Source organism: Schistocerca nitens, chromosome 2, assembly GCF_023898315.1.
Source record: "Schistocerca nitens isolate TAMUIC-IGC-003100 chromosome 2, iqSchNite1.1, whole genome shotgun sequence".
NCBI classification, from domain to species: domain Eukaryota; kingdom Metazoa; phylum Arthropoda; class Insecta; order Orthoptera; family Acrididae; genus Schistocerca; species Schistocerca nitens.
The window spans coordinates 785,013,891-785,030,973 of record NC_064615.1 but is presented as its reverse complement, the minus strand read 5'-3'; the positions used below and the strand labels follow the sequence as shown (position 1 = coordinate 785,030,973).

The window sequence follows — 17,083 nt, the reverse complement described above, 5'->3', positions numbered from 1 at the left end:
AACAATCATAGTTGCTGCTGTATAATTACAGCAGCCTCTCAAGAATAACCACATAGAGCTAAGTGAAACTGAATTTCATGATGGGTTTGAATTCTGAAAAACCTATGAAGCTGCAATAAGTATTGAAACCATTATCACACCCAGTTAAATAACACCGAAAAAACTGAAATTCAGGAAATTATACTGGGACATATTTTCACAATATTGATTAAGTGATGACTAAGCATATGTTCAATGCAGAGAAAAACTATAGTTTTCTGGGTAGTCAGTATTACTTCAGGCACCTGTAAATGGCATAAACAAAGTGAAATGGGTGAGAAGTTAGTTGGGTAATGTAGGCTAGTTCAGGGATTTGTGGACATGGTAAAGAGCTGTGCATGTCTTTTTCATCATGTGAAACAAGGGGTCAAGGCTGATGTGTCAGAGCAACAAGGAGGGATTTCCTCTAAGCCTGCCAAAATTAATTCTGTTAAAAAAAGTGGTGGATGTTGCAAGTATTACTACATACTGTTGTACAGGCTTGCTAAGAGTAAGACACATCCCCACTCATGAGAAATGCCATTGAAAGGTAATTGTAATATTTCTGGACAGGTGGCACAAGTTTCTGATTGTGGCTGAAGATTACTTGACTACGAGGCACAAACTGCTGCAGTACTTCACATCTGGTTGTTACTGGCCCATTTCCAAGGGAACATGAACAAGTGTGATTTGCTTCATGATTGTTTGGAAGAAAGTTGCCCACAAAGCAGCATTTCTCATTTCTGTCTATGAAGTTATCAACTTACAATAGGCTGTGAATGAACAAAAATAAACCTTAACTGGTTAGAAATGTATCTGGTCATGTGAATAATATTGCTACCTATGTGTGAATGGTGTGTGATTTTGTGTTAATTGTAAGCCTCAGGCTGTGCATGTTGAAAGAGGCTCTTGGCTAAACTGACAGGCTCATTAATTCAGAATGGACACATTTCACTCCTGGACAGCTTCATTTGCAGTTTTCTGTTATCTTAATAAGAACCATGATATTATGAGCCCTGTCATCCAACTTGACAATTCTCTTGACTGAGCTGAGCATGTACAGCTTTTCATGGCAAAAATTAATTAACAATGACACAGATGGATTGCCCTCAAAGTCCCTGAATTTAGACACGAAAGCAATTGTATGGAATCATCTGAAAAAAAGGCAAAAATCTGGAATGCCATCCATATGTCCAACACGAGATGGCAGTTGTTGGAAATAAGTTTTTGCTATATCCAGAAAATGGTACAGAAAATTACTATTGCCACAAAACTTGTGCAACTCTTTCAATCTGTTAGGATAAAAGTAAACTTATTTTTGGTTATAATATTTGCACCACATTAAATTTAAAAGAGAAAAAAATGTAGACAGTATTAGCATGATTTTTAAATAAAATGTAGTAATTCATCTCAGTATTGCAGAATTCTAGACTTAACTTCTGCATAACATTTTACTTTTGCTTAATGACCACACTGTGAAATGGTAAAAACATGTGGGAATCCACTACTAAATAACCTGACACTTACTTTTATGCAGAATTTTATTTCATATGACACAAAAAGGCTGAGCCACTTTGGTAACAAATGACAGGTAATATACCCTTACTATGTATGCTACAACTGCTTTTCTCCTGATAACATCCTGTGTTGCTGCACCTTGGTACTGTCAGGGATTCATGATCCTTGTTTTGTCTTTTTTTTTCCTGCAGCACACTTACTAAGTGGCACTCTTTTATTCTTCTCTTACTGCCTTCTGTAGAATAATTCGTGGCATGTTCATGTATTGGGATTGTGCAGTGGTGGATGTGATAAAAATTAACTGTGATAGTCATAATCATTAGCCTTCTTGGGTTAATTTTCTAAGGATTGTCTTTGTAAGATGCTTTCATATAGCTTTATTTGTTTGTCATCTGTGATTCGTGCAAGCATTTAATAATTTTCCATTTTGGTCTCACTTGCTAACTTTTCAGCTTTCAGTTTCATATGAAATACTTGTATACATTTTATTCAACACCAAGTAACTTCACTTATTCCCTTTAACTTGTATTAAGAAAAAATAATGTGGCAGATCTCACTCAGATTGTCTCACGAACCATCCACAATCTTGCACAGATACTTCATGCACGATTTGATTACAGATGGTGCCTTATGTAGGGAAGGCTGTGAAATTCACAACCACAATATTAGACATAAAAACAATTTCCATATAGTCTATGTATTATTGCAATATATTTCATTGGGTCTAGTAAATCGAACATGTACAGTATAGCACATTAAATATAGGGCACTGTCTGGGGTCCAGAATAAAATTAATATTCTGGTACAAAAGTCTGTATCAAGTTGCCAGCAGACAGCAGTGGAAATCCCCAGATCTAAAAGTAATTTTTATAAAAATTGGTGTGCTTAATTTGGCACTAGACTTGATTTTTTGTTAGTATGCTATACAGAAATTTGCCTGCAGTGGCTGCTTCTGCCTGTTAACTCATTCCACATCTCTTAATGCTGCCCTTCAAGATAAAATTTACTTGTGAGAGTGAGTGAATGTATGAATAAACTGTGCATTAGCAAGCCCAGTGCACTGCAGTGCTGATTGTGATAGTTTGTAGTTATATATGAAGTAAAACTATCAACAATATGAAAACCTAAAAAAAAATCTGCTCACCAGGCAGCAATGGGAGACACAAATAAAAAAGGTATTACGTATGCAAGAATTCGGAGCCAGTGGTTCCTTCTTCTGGCAGACGGGTTGAAGGGGAAGGAAGAGGGATGAAGGAAAAGGACTGGCGAGGTTTATCACTAATCCTTTTCCTTCACCTCTCTTCCATCCCTTCTGACAGAAGTAGGAGCCACTGGTTGCGAAATCTTGCATACATAATACCTTTTATATGCGTTTCCTCCTGCCACTGCTGAGTGAGTAGATTTTTTTATCTATTCAATTACACTGTGTTTTCAAGAATTGCTAATTTTTGTTAACAATATGAAAAGGGTAGATTGCTTTTCACCATACAGAGCAGCTGTTGACTCACATACCAAATACCAGACTGCAAAATTGTAGCCTTTGGAGACACACACACACACACACACACACACACACACACACACACACACACACACACACACACACACACAACTTCTGACTGTGGCTGTTTGTGCCTGACTGTGGGCTACATGTGCAACTGTAATGAACAGCAGTTCGGAATGGGTTGGTGGGGGTAAGGAGGCAGAATGGGTTGTGGAGGGGAGGAAAAGCAGGGTGAGGATGGGGGAGGATGCTGTTCTGGGAGTGAGCAGGGATGTGGTGGTGTCAGAATAGGGCTGCTAGTGCGGAGTTGGGAGGCTGTACTAGGGGAGGGAGAATGGGAGAGGGTAGAGGAGAGATGTAGAGAAGGGGAAAAAAACTATAGTATGTGCATTGGAGGAGTAAAAGGCGTGTGTATTACTGGAGTGGGAACAGGGAAGAAGCTGGAGAACAGGGGCTAGTGAAGGTTGAGGTAGGAGGGGGCAGGGGGATAAGAGAATGTAAGATGTGTTGTAGGGAGAAGTCTTACTTGCACAGTTCAGGATGAATAGTATTGTTAGGAAGGATCTACATAGCACAGGCTGTTAAGCAGTCACTGAAGTGAACCACGTAGTGTTGGGCAGCAAGTTCAGAAACTGAATGGTCCAAAGGGGCCTAAACTTTTGCTAGTCCTGATCCTCCAACCTCTGCCCTGCTTCCACTACAGCACAATACACCTATTCCACCAATGTACCTACTAGTCTTATACCCTTCTCTATGTATCTCCTCTCCCCTTCCCCAACACAGCCTTCTGACTCTGCACCTAGCAGCCCTGTCCTTTCCCCATGACAGCACATCTTCCCCCACCTCTATCTTGCAGGATTTCTAGTTGGTGTGATGAATAGCTGCTTGCTGTAAATGTAGTTTATATAAGTTGATGTGGATGAGTAGAAAAAACAATCCTGTAACATTTGCATAATAGTGTGCTGCTTGGCACAGTAACATCAATTAAATATCTGGGCGTGACATTGCAAAGCGATATGAAATGGAATGAGTATGTCAGTTAGGTAGTAGGGAAAGAAAATGCTCCACTTTATTTTACGGGAATTTTGGGAAAGTCTAGCTCATTGTATTGTTAGAATTTAGGGAAAGTGTAGCTCATCTATAAAGGAAATGACATATAGAATGCTAGTGTGAACCAATCTCAAGTATTGCTCTTGTGTTAGGGATCCACACCAGATCACAGTAAACAAAGACATTGGAACAGTTCAGAAGTGTGCTGCTAGATTTGTTATCGGAGGTTTGACCAGCATGCAGGTATTACGGAAATGTTTTGTGAACTCAAATGTGTAGGCTGGAGAGAGAAAAATGCTTTTTTCATGATGCACTATTGCAGAAATTTTTAGAACCAGCATCTGAAACCAACTCCAGATAAATTCTGATGCCACCAACATACATTTTGCATAAGGATCATGAAGATAAGAGAAATTAGGAAACATATGGAGGATACAGATAGTCATTTTTCTCTTGTTATGTTTGAGAGTGGTACAGGAAAGGAAATTAAGAGAGATGGTAGTGCTCCTGTGTGAGAAGAGTGTCGCCACAAGTCAAGGCATAAGAGTCCAGCCCTCTACCTGACACAGACTCTGGACATTGGGCACTGTGGGGTGTTATACTCAAAGATCTTGTAGGATGCACAGCATGACATTAGCACATGGGAGGAGATGACTGCCAGCTCCCACAGTTTAAAGCCTAGCTTGAAGAGGTCTCTTGTGGATTATGGGGACCACTTTCCCTCCCATTTCAACATGACCAATGTAAAAAATACTTTCTTGGCACCAGGATGCAAGTTGAGGATGGCATGCTGGATGGATGGTGTGTTGTACTGCGTCGGCTTCTCATTGTGGCATCAGTCAAGCCAAAGGTGGTGACAGACTATCTGGATATTGACTATGTGGGCTTGGCTGCCTTTGACTACGACAGTGTCTGGCTTGTGGAGTCCTGTTATATAAGGGTGGGTCTCCACTGAGACATCGAAGCCCCTTTGCGTGAGTTCACGTGTGAGATACAGGGTATGTGGCACCATACAGTGGCATGTGTGTAGATGCATGTGTACCCTGATTTCCCTACCTCCCCCTCCCATGCTGCTTCTCTACTCCTACCACCAACCCCAGACTGCTGTTCACGTAAGATGTGTGTGCTGCTTGCAGTCAGGCTTGAGTGGCTGTAGGCGTAGCCACGCGTGTGCGTGCGCATGTGTGTGTGAGCGCGTGCGCATGTGTGCATGGGTGTGTGCACATGCTTCTGTTTCTGAAAAAAGACTTCTTTGTTTGAAAGCTAAAAGTTTATCAGTCTTTACATTGTGTGTGTCTGTGACTCAATGCCTCCTCTGTGTGATGAGTAGAATCTATCCTTTTCATATTGTTGTTGTTCCATCCTGGAGTTTCCATTGCTTGATTAACTATTAATCCGAGATGTCAAGCTTCAGTAGTATAATACTTCTATCATTAGCTTTTGTGAAAAATATTTGACTAAAGTTCGCTGAGTTCCATCCTGGAGCTGTGAATGTGAGTAGTATAGAACAAATGTGGGGATATGAAATGGCATGATCACATAGGCTCTGTCTTGGGTAAACCATGTAGCAGACTTTGGTTCAGTGGTAGGATACAGGAAAACTCAAACATCCTACAAAGCAGAAACATTACTAAAATATGTGGGATACATACCATATGTGACTCACAGGAAATATTGACTGTATTCATAAAAGGGCAGCGTAAATGATAACATGTTTATTTGACTCATAGGAGAACATCATGGAAATGGTGAAACACCTGCACTGGCAGACACTTGAAAATAGATATCAGCTATCCTGGAAAAGCATAGTCCCAAACTAGTGTTCAGTGAGGAATTGAAGAATGTACTGCAGCACTCTACATACTTCTCCCACAGTGACTCTGTGTTCAAAATTATAGAAATTACAGTGTGCACAAAACCATTTAAGTAGTCATTCTCCCTGTGATCTACACACGAATGGTTCAAGATAAACCCTAATAAATGTTACAGTAGAGAGTACCGTCTCCCATGCAGTCTACATCTACATACATACATACATACATACATACATACATACTCCACAAGCCACCAATACAGTACATGTTGGAGGGTGCCCTGTATCATTACTAGTAATTTCCTTTCCTCTTCCACTCGCAAATAGAGGGAGGCAAAAATGACTGTCTATATGCCTCTGTATGAGCCTTAATTTCTTGTCTCTTATCTTTTGTGGTCTTTAAGTGAAATGTATGTTGGTGGCAGTAGAGTTGCTCTGCAGTCTGCTTCAAATGCGGTTCTCTAATTTTCTCAATAGTGTTCCTTGAAAAGAACATTGTCTTCCCTCCAGGGAAGTTCCTGAAGCATCTCTGTAATACGTGTGCGTTGTTTGAACCTACTGGTAACAAATTTAGCAGCCCGCCTCTGAATTGCTTCAATATCTTTCTTTAATCCAATCTGGTGTGGGTCCCAAACACTCGAGCAGTATTCAAGAACTGGTCACACTAGTGTCCTATATATGGTCTCCTTCACAGATGAATCGCACTTCCCCAAAATTCTCCCAATAAACCAAAGTCAACCATTCTCCTTCCCTACCATAATCCTCATATTCTTGTAACATAACACTCTGATTTTTAAAGGCCATGATTGTGTCAAACAGGACACTACTATTGCTGTATACAAACATTTTAGGTATGTTTTTCCTACTTCTCCACATTAACTTACATTTTTCTACATTTACAACTAGCTCCCATTCATCACACCAACTAGAAATTTTGTCTAAGACATTGTGTATCTTCCTACCATCATACAACTTGGACATCTTGCCACACACCACAACTTCATCAGCAAGCAATAGCAGGCTGCTGCCCACCCTGTCCACTAGATCATTTATGTATATAGAAAATAATGACAGTACCATTATGCGTCCCTGGGATACTCCTGACGATACAATGGTCTCTGATGAACTTTCACTGTCAAGGATAACCTACTGGATTCTATTACTTAAGAAGTCTTAGAGCCACTCACATATCTGGAAACATATTCCATATGCTTGTACCTTCATTAACTGTTTGCAGTGAGACACAATGTCAAATGCTTTCTGTAAATCTAGAAATGTGGAACCTGTCAGTTGCCCTTCATCCATAGGCCGCAGTACATCATGTGAGAAAGGGCGAGCTGAGTTTTGCACGAGCAGTGTTTTCTAAACTGCTGATTTGTGGAATAAGCTTTTCGTTGAACAGAGATTATATTCAAGAATCGTGCAGCAAACATATGTTAAGGATATTGATCTGTAATTTTGCAGATCCATTGTTTTACCCTTCTTATATACAGGAGTCACTGTTTTTTTCCAGCTGCTTGGGATTTTGTGCTGGGTCAGATATCTGCGATAAATACTAGACAAGTAAGGGACCAGTGCTGTAGAGTACTCTTTGTAAAACTGAATTGGGATTCCATGCGGACCTAGCGATTTACTTGTTTTCAACTCTTTTAGTTGTTGCTTTATGTGAGGTATGCTTAATGCTATATTGTCCGTACAGGACTCTGAGTGATGGTCAAATGATAGTATAGTTGTACAATTCTCCTGCATGAACAATTTCTTGAATGCAAAATTTAAAAGTTATCCTTTTGTTTTGCTAGTTTCTGCTGCCACGCCAGACCAGCCAACAAGTGACTTAATGAAAGCCTTAGACCCACTTAGCATTTTTACATAGGACCAGAATTTCCTCAGATTGTTTACCAGGTCTGGTCTGATTGTGATAGTTCCATGCTTTGTGCATTGATCTTTTTACAGACACACAAATCTCCCCTAACTTTTGTCTATCTGTCATTTGCATGCTCTGTTTTGAACTGAAAGTGCAAGGGCCTTTACTTCCTGAGTATTTTACGAATTTTGTCATTAAAGAGGGGCAGATATTTTCCATCCCTAATCCTCTCACTAGGTGTGTACCTGTCCAGAGAATGATTTACAATCTGTTTAAACTTTGCCCATAATTCCTCTATGTTCATAATATTGGAACTAAATTACATCAGTTCATTGTCTAAGTCAACAATGTAGGAAAAGGTAGATTGCTACTTACTGTAAAGAAGATGCATCAAGTAGCAGACAGGCACAATTGAAAGACACTCACATATAGCTGTTGGCTACAGCCTTCATCAAACAATGGCTTATGTGCTCTTTCTAGGAGAAAAACTCTCCTAGCCCTCTTGACTGATTTATTAACTTTCATTACCGTAGTCACTATGATATAATCAGTAATCTCTGTTTCTATATTGCTGGTGTCGATAAGGTCTGGCCTGTTTGTAGCTATAAGACTTAAGATATGTCTTTGGATGTGGGCTGCCGAACTAGTCGCTCAGAACAGTTTTTGGAAAACATGTTAAAAAGTACTTCACAAGACTGTCTGTCTGTACCCACCTGCAATGAATCCATGGATGTCTCATCTACACTCGGTAGTTAAAGTCGCCTCCAACTAGTATTATGTGATCTGGATGTTTAGGCACTACTGGCCATAGACTTTCTTTGAACGACTCTAGAACTGTTACAGTGGAAATGGGTGCCTTGTAAAAACACCCAGAATGTAACTTAGTTTCAACCTCAACAGAGAAAACATTTTTGTCAATTGCGCTGAACACTACCCCTCCTGTGATGTATAACCTGTCTTTCCAGTATGCATTCCACGACTCACTAAATACCTCAGCTTTCTACTTTGTATTTCAGCCAGTTCTCAGTCGCAAGAATAATTTGAGCACAATAACTTTCCTGGTGGAGGGGGGAGCAAATTTGATAGCTTTGTTATGAATACTTCAGCAATTTACTGATAAAATTTTGACAGTCGCAGTGTCTTTATTCTGAATGCAGTCTGATTTCACTAGTTGCTGGCAAGTGTTAATCAGAGTACCTGAAGCTACCTCCTAGCCTAAAAAAGACATCCATGTTCACTCCATAAGTTTTTCACTATCTGAGCAGGTGCTTTCTGTGTCTTGTGCACACCTGATCTATTGAAGGGAGTCCTACAGTTCCCCACCTGATAATGCAGGTCCAGAAATCTGCTCCCAAGCCCGGTAGAGTCGATGAAGGCTTTAGTTGAGACTCTCCACTCAGCTCCAAACCAAAGGACCTCAGTCAACTCTGAGAGCAAAGCTGCAAATTGTGAGCTGTGCTTGCACTCCATGTGCAAGGCCAACGGCCTTCATTACCTCCACCATCCACCTGTACACAAACTGAGGCTGTCCTCAAAGCCCATGTGATAAGTGTTTTTGGTGCTGATGTGAGCCACAACTCAGAGACTCCTGCACCCTGCTTGCCTGATAGGTGCAGGCAAGGCCACCTTCACATCTTGGATGAGGTCCCGTGGCAGACATACTGAATCCACATTGGCTTTCTTTCCAGCCCTGAACACTATCTTCCTAAGGGGCTCCATAATGCACCCAACTTTGGAGCTCCTGATAACTAGGAAGCACTTGCTCACGTGTGCCTCATCAGACCCTGCTGAAGGAATGGCCACCTGTTCAGTCACAGGGTGAATAGGCGAGACCAGAATGCCAGCCTCCACATTGTCCATCTGCCTCAAGTGACGAAAATGCAATACCAACTAACACCACTACATCCCAAGCAGCAGCCTGAAGGCAGCTACCCATAGCCAAAAGAGCATTCAGCTGTTCACAACCTGCAGCCATTTCCTTCTTTGTTCGCACATAGCATGCACACATACTACCCATCCTAACAAGACTAAATAAAGAAGTAAACTATAAAACTATTCCTCAGTGGTGTTGCTCAGCAAGAATGTAGAATATATATCTACATGTTGGCTGTTTTTCATCATGGAACTTCGGAGGCAGTCACTGGAAGAATGGTATGATGTATTACTTACAAGGTCTTAATTATATGGTGTGTAGTGGTGGCAGTCATATGTAGTGGGCCTGAAGTCAACATTAGATTATGAGCAGAGAATTTTGTTTGCTATGAGCTAAGCAAATGATGTAAACTAGGTGAAAAAATAATTTGCCGAAACTGCAACAATTAAAAGAATTCCTTATTGGCAATGTAAATGTTTCAAATAATTTTCTATGTTTATTTCTGTTTTCCCCAGCAAGAAAATAATTTTTCCTGACTATATGATTTGCTCTCTGACTTTGTATCTTGTGGTTGTCATCATGTTATAAATTATTAGTTGCTTTGTCCACTATTGAAAGAAAATTACCTCACTGATAAATCATTGATTACTTAACATTAATTCCCATGATTTCTCACAGAAGTCTAACATAATTTGATCTTTTTCCCAATTTTAATGATCTATTTATTGTAAAATGAAATATTAAAAAGACAGATATTTCCTTTATATTACTTTTGTAACATAGATTTCTAGAAGCAGGGCATATTCGTTCCTGTGATCTGTGATTTTGATTACATGCAGCCTTGTATGTCTAGGTAGAAATGAACTACAGGTGAACATGTTGGGCGTACTGCAGTGTCATCCTGGGCTAGATCTTTGTGAGTGTGATTTTTGTTGTGATTGTTATATCCATCTGACGCACAAATTTCTGTTAGTACTGTATCGTCATAGCCATATTGTGAGATGTTAAAAACATAAAGAAAACCACTACTAAATATGCAGACTTTTATTTCACAGAACCAAAAGAAAAATCGGGTTAAGCTACTTGGATAGTGAACCTGTACCAAAAAAATGAGGTTTAGGATTTTGCTTGGGCAGCAGGTGAGCTATGTTTTTACATGCTTTGTGAACAAATGGTACAATATAAATCAGATGTAAGTGATTAAGACTCTTTAACCTTGAAATGAACCACCATATCATTGTGATGTAATGTAAGTTGATATGTAATGCACTGTTGCTCACATACGATTGAATAACTTTGTACCCACTCATTATTAGCTAACATACACCATATGTGAGTAGGCAAAAAACATAACATTTTAGCAACAAATTCCACAGTTAAGCAGTTACCTGATGCTTTAAAGTGGTGCCCCTGTAATCACTTACATTTGTTCATTTGCAGCAAGCAGTGACTATGTGGAAAATCTGCATCACAGTTTCAATGCAGCAAATATTTTCAGAGCGTAGAGGAGGAAGATAAGTGGGTGAGATAGAAACTGCAGACCACAGTGAAAGAAAAAAAACTGTCTATTAAAATGTGTTACAGCTCAGACACTGTTTGGAATGTAGCATATATCTACAGAAACTGTTTTGTTTCTTATAGCGATCCCTTCCCCCACCCTTCCATAGTCTTCCCTTGCTCCATTTCAGGGGTAGTAATCACTATGTAAAAATGTGTTGAGAAAAACACTGTACACAGTCAGAAAGAAATAGAAAAAGTTTTTACATATCATTGAAATACCTTTACAGTGTTTTTGACCATCCAGATATCACAGATCATTAGTCAAGGATAGGTCTTATTGTCTAATAATAGTCATGAGAAAAGACTGTAAAATCTTCAGTCCATCAATAGTATAAATTTGAGAGCATGATGGCTTGTTTTTTTTTTATCTGCAGAAGTGAGCTGCTGCAGAAAAATGTCTAGTGAAGTGCAAAATAAATGATTGAATTGTGTATTGAGCTATTTTTCATTGACTTTAATGACTTTTAATTTGTTAATAGAAACCTTTTTGAAAATATAAACTAATAATCCTTGTTTTAGGTGAAAGGGATATCACACTTAAGACTTGGAGCCATACGTTCACAGATAACAATGAACCTGCCAGAAAATTTGCCAGTAAGAAATGGTTACGTGCCACACATGATACCGGAGAATTCCACTTCATCTCTTGAAGGTATGGTAGTAAACTAATTTGAATATACTGTTCAGTGGAATAGATTGGGTAAATGGAGAGGCAAAGGACAGGTGTTCAGCAGATAGGAAGTGAGAAAATGCTGCATATTGCACTGAAGAGCAAAATTAAGTGCATAGTTGGAGAGGGAAAAGGGGAGAAATAAAATCATTGTTAAAATGATAAATGTGTCACATCCCAAGGGTGCCAACGTGAACCCAAGAGTGAGATAATGGTAGGCCATAACTTTTGGTTTGGTAGTGATAGAGGCTTACGTGGTTAGGCTGGTCAGAGTTTTAACATATAATGTTTCACTATATCTATATTTAATATACATCTCTTAAATCAATGTGAAATGTATAATAGAGAGTATTTTTTATTGTATTGTGTTTTTGTGCCCTTCTGTTTGTTGTTGGAGCTTGGGAAAAATGACTGTTTGTAAGCCTCTGTGTGAGCTTTTATATACCTACTTGCACGATCTCTGCAGGATAAATACATAGAATGTTGAAAATTGCTAATAGTTTCTGTTCTTAAAGATACTTCCTGAAGTTTTCCAAGCAGAGTGTGATGGTATGTGTGGTGTATTTCTTAGTGTGTCCACCAGTTAATATTTTTTAACATTTCTTTCACTTTCTCCCAACAGTTGAACAAGCATATGACCAATCACACTGCTTTTCCTTGTGTACAATCAGTTTCTTCCGTTCATTGAGCCTGATATGGGTCCATTCATTTAATCAGTATTAAAGTCTGGGCTGTACAAATGTTTCACATCCGATCTACCTTGTAGATGAACTGCTGTTTCCCAATATCCTACCAATGGATCGTAGCTGGCCATTTGTTTCATAGACATTGAGCTTATGATGTCATTCCTCTTCATATATTTAGACAACAGTACTTCCAAATATTTGTATGCCATGACTAACTCTGGTTCTGATTCATTAATCCTATAGTCAAAGGATGCCATTCGTTTACAATGCTTAAAGGGCACAACTTTGCATTTCTATACATTAAAAGCTAGTTTGCGGGTTTTGCACCATGTTGTTATTTTACTGGGATTTAACTGGAAGTAACTGCAAATTTTATCAGATAGAATTTACTCTTAGATAACAGCATCATCTGTGAAAAGCCTGAGGTTACAACTAAGATTATGTAGTTAGTCATGAACTGCAGTAGTCGCATTAACATCTGCAGCACTTCATATTTTGTTTCAGTGTCTGTAAAAGACAGTCCATCCCGGATAACATGCTGCATCCTGCCTAATTAGGACATTTTTGATCCAGTTGCAAACCTGTTTAGCTATCCTGTAGGAACAAATTTTCTGTAGAAGGTATTGTTGTGGTACTGAATCAAAAGCTCTAGCACTGAGGATGTCATATGTGAGAAAGTGTGAGTTTATAGTTTTGCATGATTCGTCTATTTTGGGATCTGTGCTAATCCCCATGGAGAGTATTACTTTCTCACAGGTAAGTCATGGTGTTGGAACTGAGAGTGTGTTTCAGTAATCTGCCACAACAATGTCTGAATGTTGTAGGGTAATAGTTCTGTCGATCAGCTCTACTAGACTTTGTATGGCCCTTCTGAGTTTTAGAAATGTAAGCTCCTTTTCAAAACCACTGGTGCTGTTTTAATGTCCCATGGCAGTGGTACAGCTATTGAATGACAACATTCCTTGTCTTGAAGGAGGATTTAAATACAGAATTAAGTGGTTCAGCTTTTGTGTTGCTATGTTTTATTTCAGTTCCTGTCTCATCCACAAGGTTTGTACACTGATTTTTGTGCCAGCAACAGCATTATCATATGACATAAATTACTTAGGATTTCTACAATTTTATTGTTTCATTTGAACCTATTGTGCTGTTTGTGCTATTTTTAAGATGTTCTTTCCTATTGTCTGTCTTCCAGGGGATCTCTGCCATCTTTATCATGCTTGGTTCTTATTTTACTAGGCATTAGTCTACTATTTGTTTGAACTTGAGCAACAGTTCCTTGTGTGTTCACCGTTTGAAGCAAATAGTTCTAGTTTCTATCTGAGAAATGATTTAACCTCCTCCTTATCCATTTTACTGAACATATAACATTTCTAGCTCTTTGTACCCAGGAGTCCACTGCTGCTACAAAAAAATTGTTACAGTGTGTTTTACACTGTAGAATGGAAGAATCATTCTGTACCTTTAGTATTTTCATGGTTGAATGATTGATTACAGCACATTTCACTAGGTCCCATCAGCTTCAGTTTAGTGTATGTAATTATTGTTCAGTGAATGGTCAAAAGCAACACATTAACCGGAGCACTATCAATTCAAACATATTGTTTTCCATTGTGCATAGCAAAACTTTTTACAGTAAATGTTCTTAAAAGACAGGGCTGGCTGTGGGTAACCAAAACAAAGAAAAACACCCTAGTGTGGATGGAGCTAATATTATTTGTAAACATGCATTGTATATTTCATCAAAAAGTAGAAAGCATCAAAAATGAAAATAAAGAGCTTTTATTGTCAACACAGGAAAGTAAATGATTATGAGTGTAATGTCACATGGAAGTTACAGAAATCGAGTAATTCCTCTTGAGGTTTCCAAGTGTGTGATCATAGAAGTAGATGAAGAAGAGGGAGAATATTTATATAATATGAAGAAGCAAAGTAAAATCCTTGGCCATTTTCCTGACAATTGCTCAAAAAATGGAGAAACTTCACACAGCAGATCAGTTTAGTTGTATTGGAGTATCACAGTCACAGTCTGCAAGTTGAAGAAACCCATTTATGAAATAATAACATGTAATTTCCATTTTCTTTCAGGTCACAAAAGAAAACCGCAAACATCACTGAAATATGGCACTTCAAATGGATTCCTGGCAATTGGAGATATTTTTGAGATGCTTTCAGCATCAACTCCACGACCTATAGTTGAAGAAGATTTCCAGTATGAACGTAATGGTAAACCAGCAGTAAGAATAGCATCATGGAATCTTCAGTGCCTCACAGTGGAAAAAATAGAGAATCCTGGAGTGAAAGAGATATTTTGCCGAACAATACTGGAAAACAAGTAATTACGTTTCAGTGAATTTTAAGTCTTTGGATTTGTTGCAACTACCTGACTTATTTTGTTGTGTGTTAGGTGTTTGAAAAGCCTATTCATGTCATATGTCATTCACTGGCTTCTGTAAAAGTCATAAAAATTTTAGTGTACAGCAAAAAGTTCCTAGCTCTTTCAGTTTCTCTATTTTGTAGCTCATTACTGTGTTGACAAGTGCATCTCGGTGTCATATATTGTTCAATAGCAATATAGCCTATTGTAAGGCGTGTCCTTGTAAACATAATTACATTTTACAATGGGTTGGTTAGAAATCAAGTTAAAAACAAAATCCTCGAAGTTTGAAGCAGAAAATATTCTTTCCCAAGGTAGATGAACAAGTAGAGAGGGAAGTAAGACAGAATGGTTGAACAAATTTCTCTTATATTAAGTGAATTGTTTTGGTTCTATATGATGATTATCACATATGTCTGTCCTGTTAAACTAGTGCATTAAACATATAAAACTTGTAGCCAAGATGAACATAGTTGAAAGAGATAAAACACAATGAAAATTGTTCTTAAACATATCATCATAACATTTTATTATGTTTTATGCCTTTCGACAGTGTCTGTCTTGGACACAGTTTTTTTATATTTGATATTCTAGTTTAGTGAGACTGACATATCTAATCATGATCATGTGGATCAAAATCAATTGTGCAATAAAAGAGAAATTTATGCTGTCAGAAACTGTTTGAAATTATACAGTTTTCAGTATATTTCCCTTTCTCTGAGTCAGTTGTGAACTTGCATAAGCTCGACAAAATAGTCAATATATGCAAAAACTGTCTACCCTTCCCAAAACCTTAACTGGAATAATAAACTAGCCTTTGTTGTATTTGACCTCTGTAATAGTTGAAGTAAAATTGTTGGCTTCTTTCTTAAAGATTGTGCGTAAAGCTAGTCCAAAAAATGTTTCCACATTCAGGCTTCCCTGTGAATGATGAAATCTGCTCAATTGCCAAGGCATTGTAGTTAAAATCATTAGAGCCTGCAACTTTTCAATTACAGCAAGTGTAGTTTTCCGAAGACACACAATACTAAGATTTTGTTACTGAGCTAAGATAAGTTAAAGTTGCAGACAGAACATGCTCCGTGCTTTCATGAGCAATGTGATAAGTTTTCTGTTAATGAGACATCAAACTCACAGCTACTTGGGGTGAACATGTATGAACAGATTAAGACCTTGTGAAGAACTCTTCGGGAAACAAACAGTCCTCAGAAATATGACATCCTTCATTCAGTAAAACAGCAAAATGGTAGGAGGAAATGGAGCTGTTGAAGGATTGGACAAAACATTCATCTAAGGCTCCAGCTCTAGGGTCAGTAAGCAAGAGAGGAGATAGTTGACCCTGAGAAGACTCCTCCGAAAATCTCCATCTGAATCTATGGAGATTCTTGTTCCATTTAAGATATAGAATTCCCAAACATACTGGTCACCATACAGTCATCGGCTTCGAAGTAGCCAGTAATGTTGCTGCTAGTTTTGGTAACATGCATAATGTGTCAAAAAGATTAATTTATGTATTAAAATCACTACTCATTTGGTGGTCCTCCTGCATTCTGTGCCTGCCCCAATCATACTCGTATTTCACTATGTGTCATTGATACCATTTGCTCTCTTGACCAACTGTCTTTCGTTTTACAAAAAGTAGTGCATGACTCCATGTTATTATTTGAACAGGCCTCTTTGCTTCACATGAAGGAGTACAAATTTTCTTTATTATAATCTTTGTCAAATTTTATTTGCATGTCACAGTTCATTTTTACTGATTAAGCAGAAGTTGCTTTGAAATGTATATCAGGGTTTGTCTTGGATTTGGATAAGGAAGAAGCTAAGAGATTATATGACGACTGTCTGTAATTAATATCTTCAGTGGGTTCAGTATTCAGTAGTATGGTGAATCCCTGCAGCATGCCTTTGCATCACACACAGCTCGCTCAGAAAAGTTACCCTGTGTTTAAGTTAGAAATTTTCATCACTCTTGTTTGTAATTAGAATACTATGTCAGGTGAGAACAAGAGCGTTTTATCCTTTCTGTCTAGTCACCTAAGAAGTGCACAGTAGTGCTGGAGTTTTGCCGAATATTATTTCTTTCTTTTTAAAAATTAAATGACATTCAAAGCCATATTGTTTCTTTAGTTGTCTCCTTTTATGTCTGA

The 17,083-nt window shown here is 38.4% G+C and overlaps 1 protein-coding gene across 4 annotated transcripts in view; it reads left to right on the top strand.

Moving 5' to 3' along the window:
- Nucleotides 1-17,083, top strand: part of LOC126234635 (endonuclease/exonuclease/phosphatase family domain-containing protein 1-like) — a 118,891-nt gene that overhangs the window by 40,911 nt on the left and 60,897 nt on the right. For all 4 annotated transcript variants that reach the window (XM_049943361.1, XM_049943364.1, XM_049943363.1 and 1 more), the window contains exons 6-7: nt 11,720-11,852; nt 14,645-14,891. In XM_049943361.1, the coding sequence (XP_049799318.1) occupies nt 11,720-11,852; nt 14,645-14,891 (380 nt within the window). The remainder of the gene's footprint in view (nt 1-11,719; nt 11,853-14,644; nt 14,892-17,083) is intronic.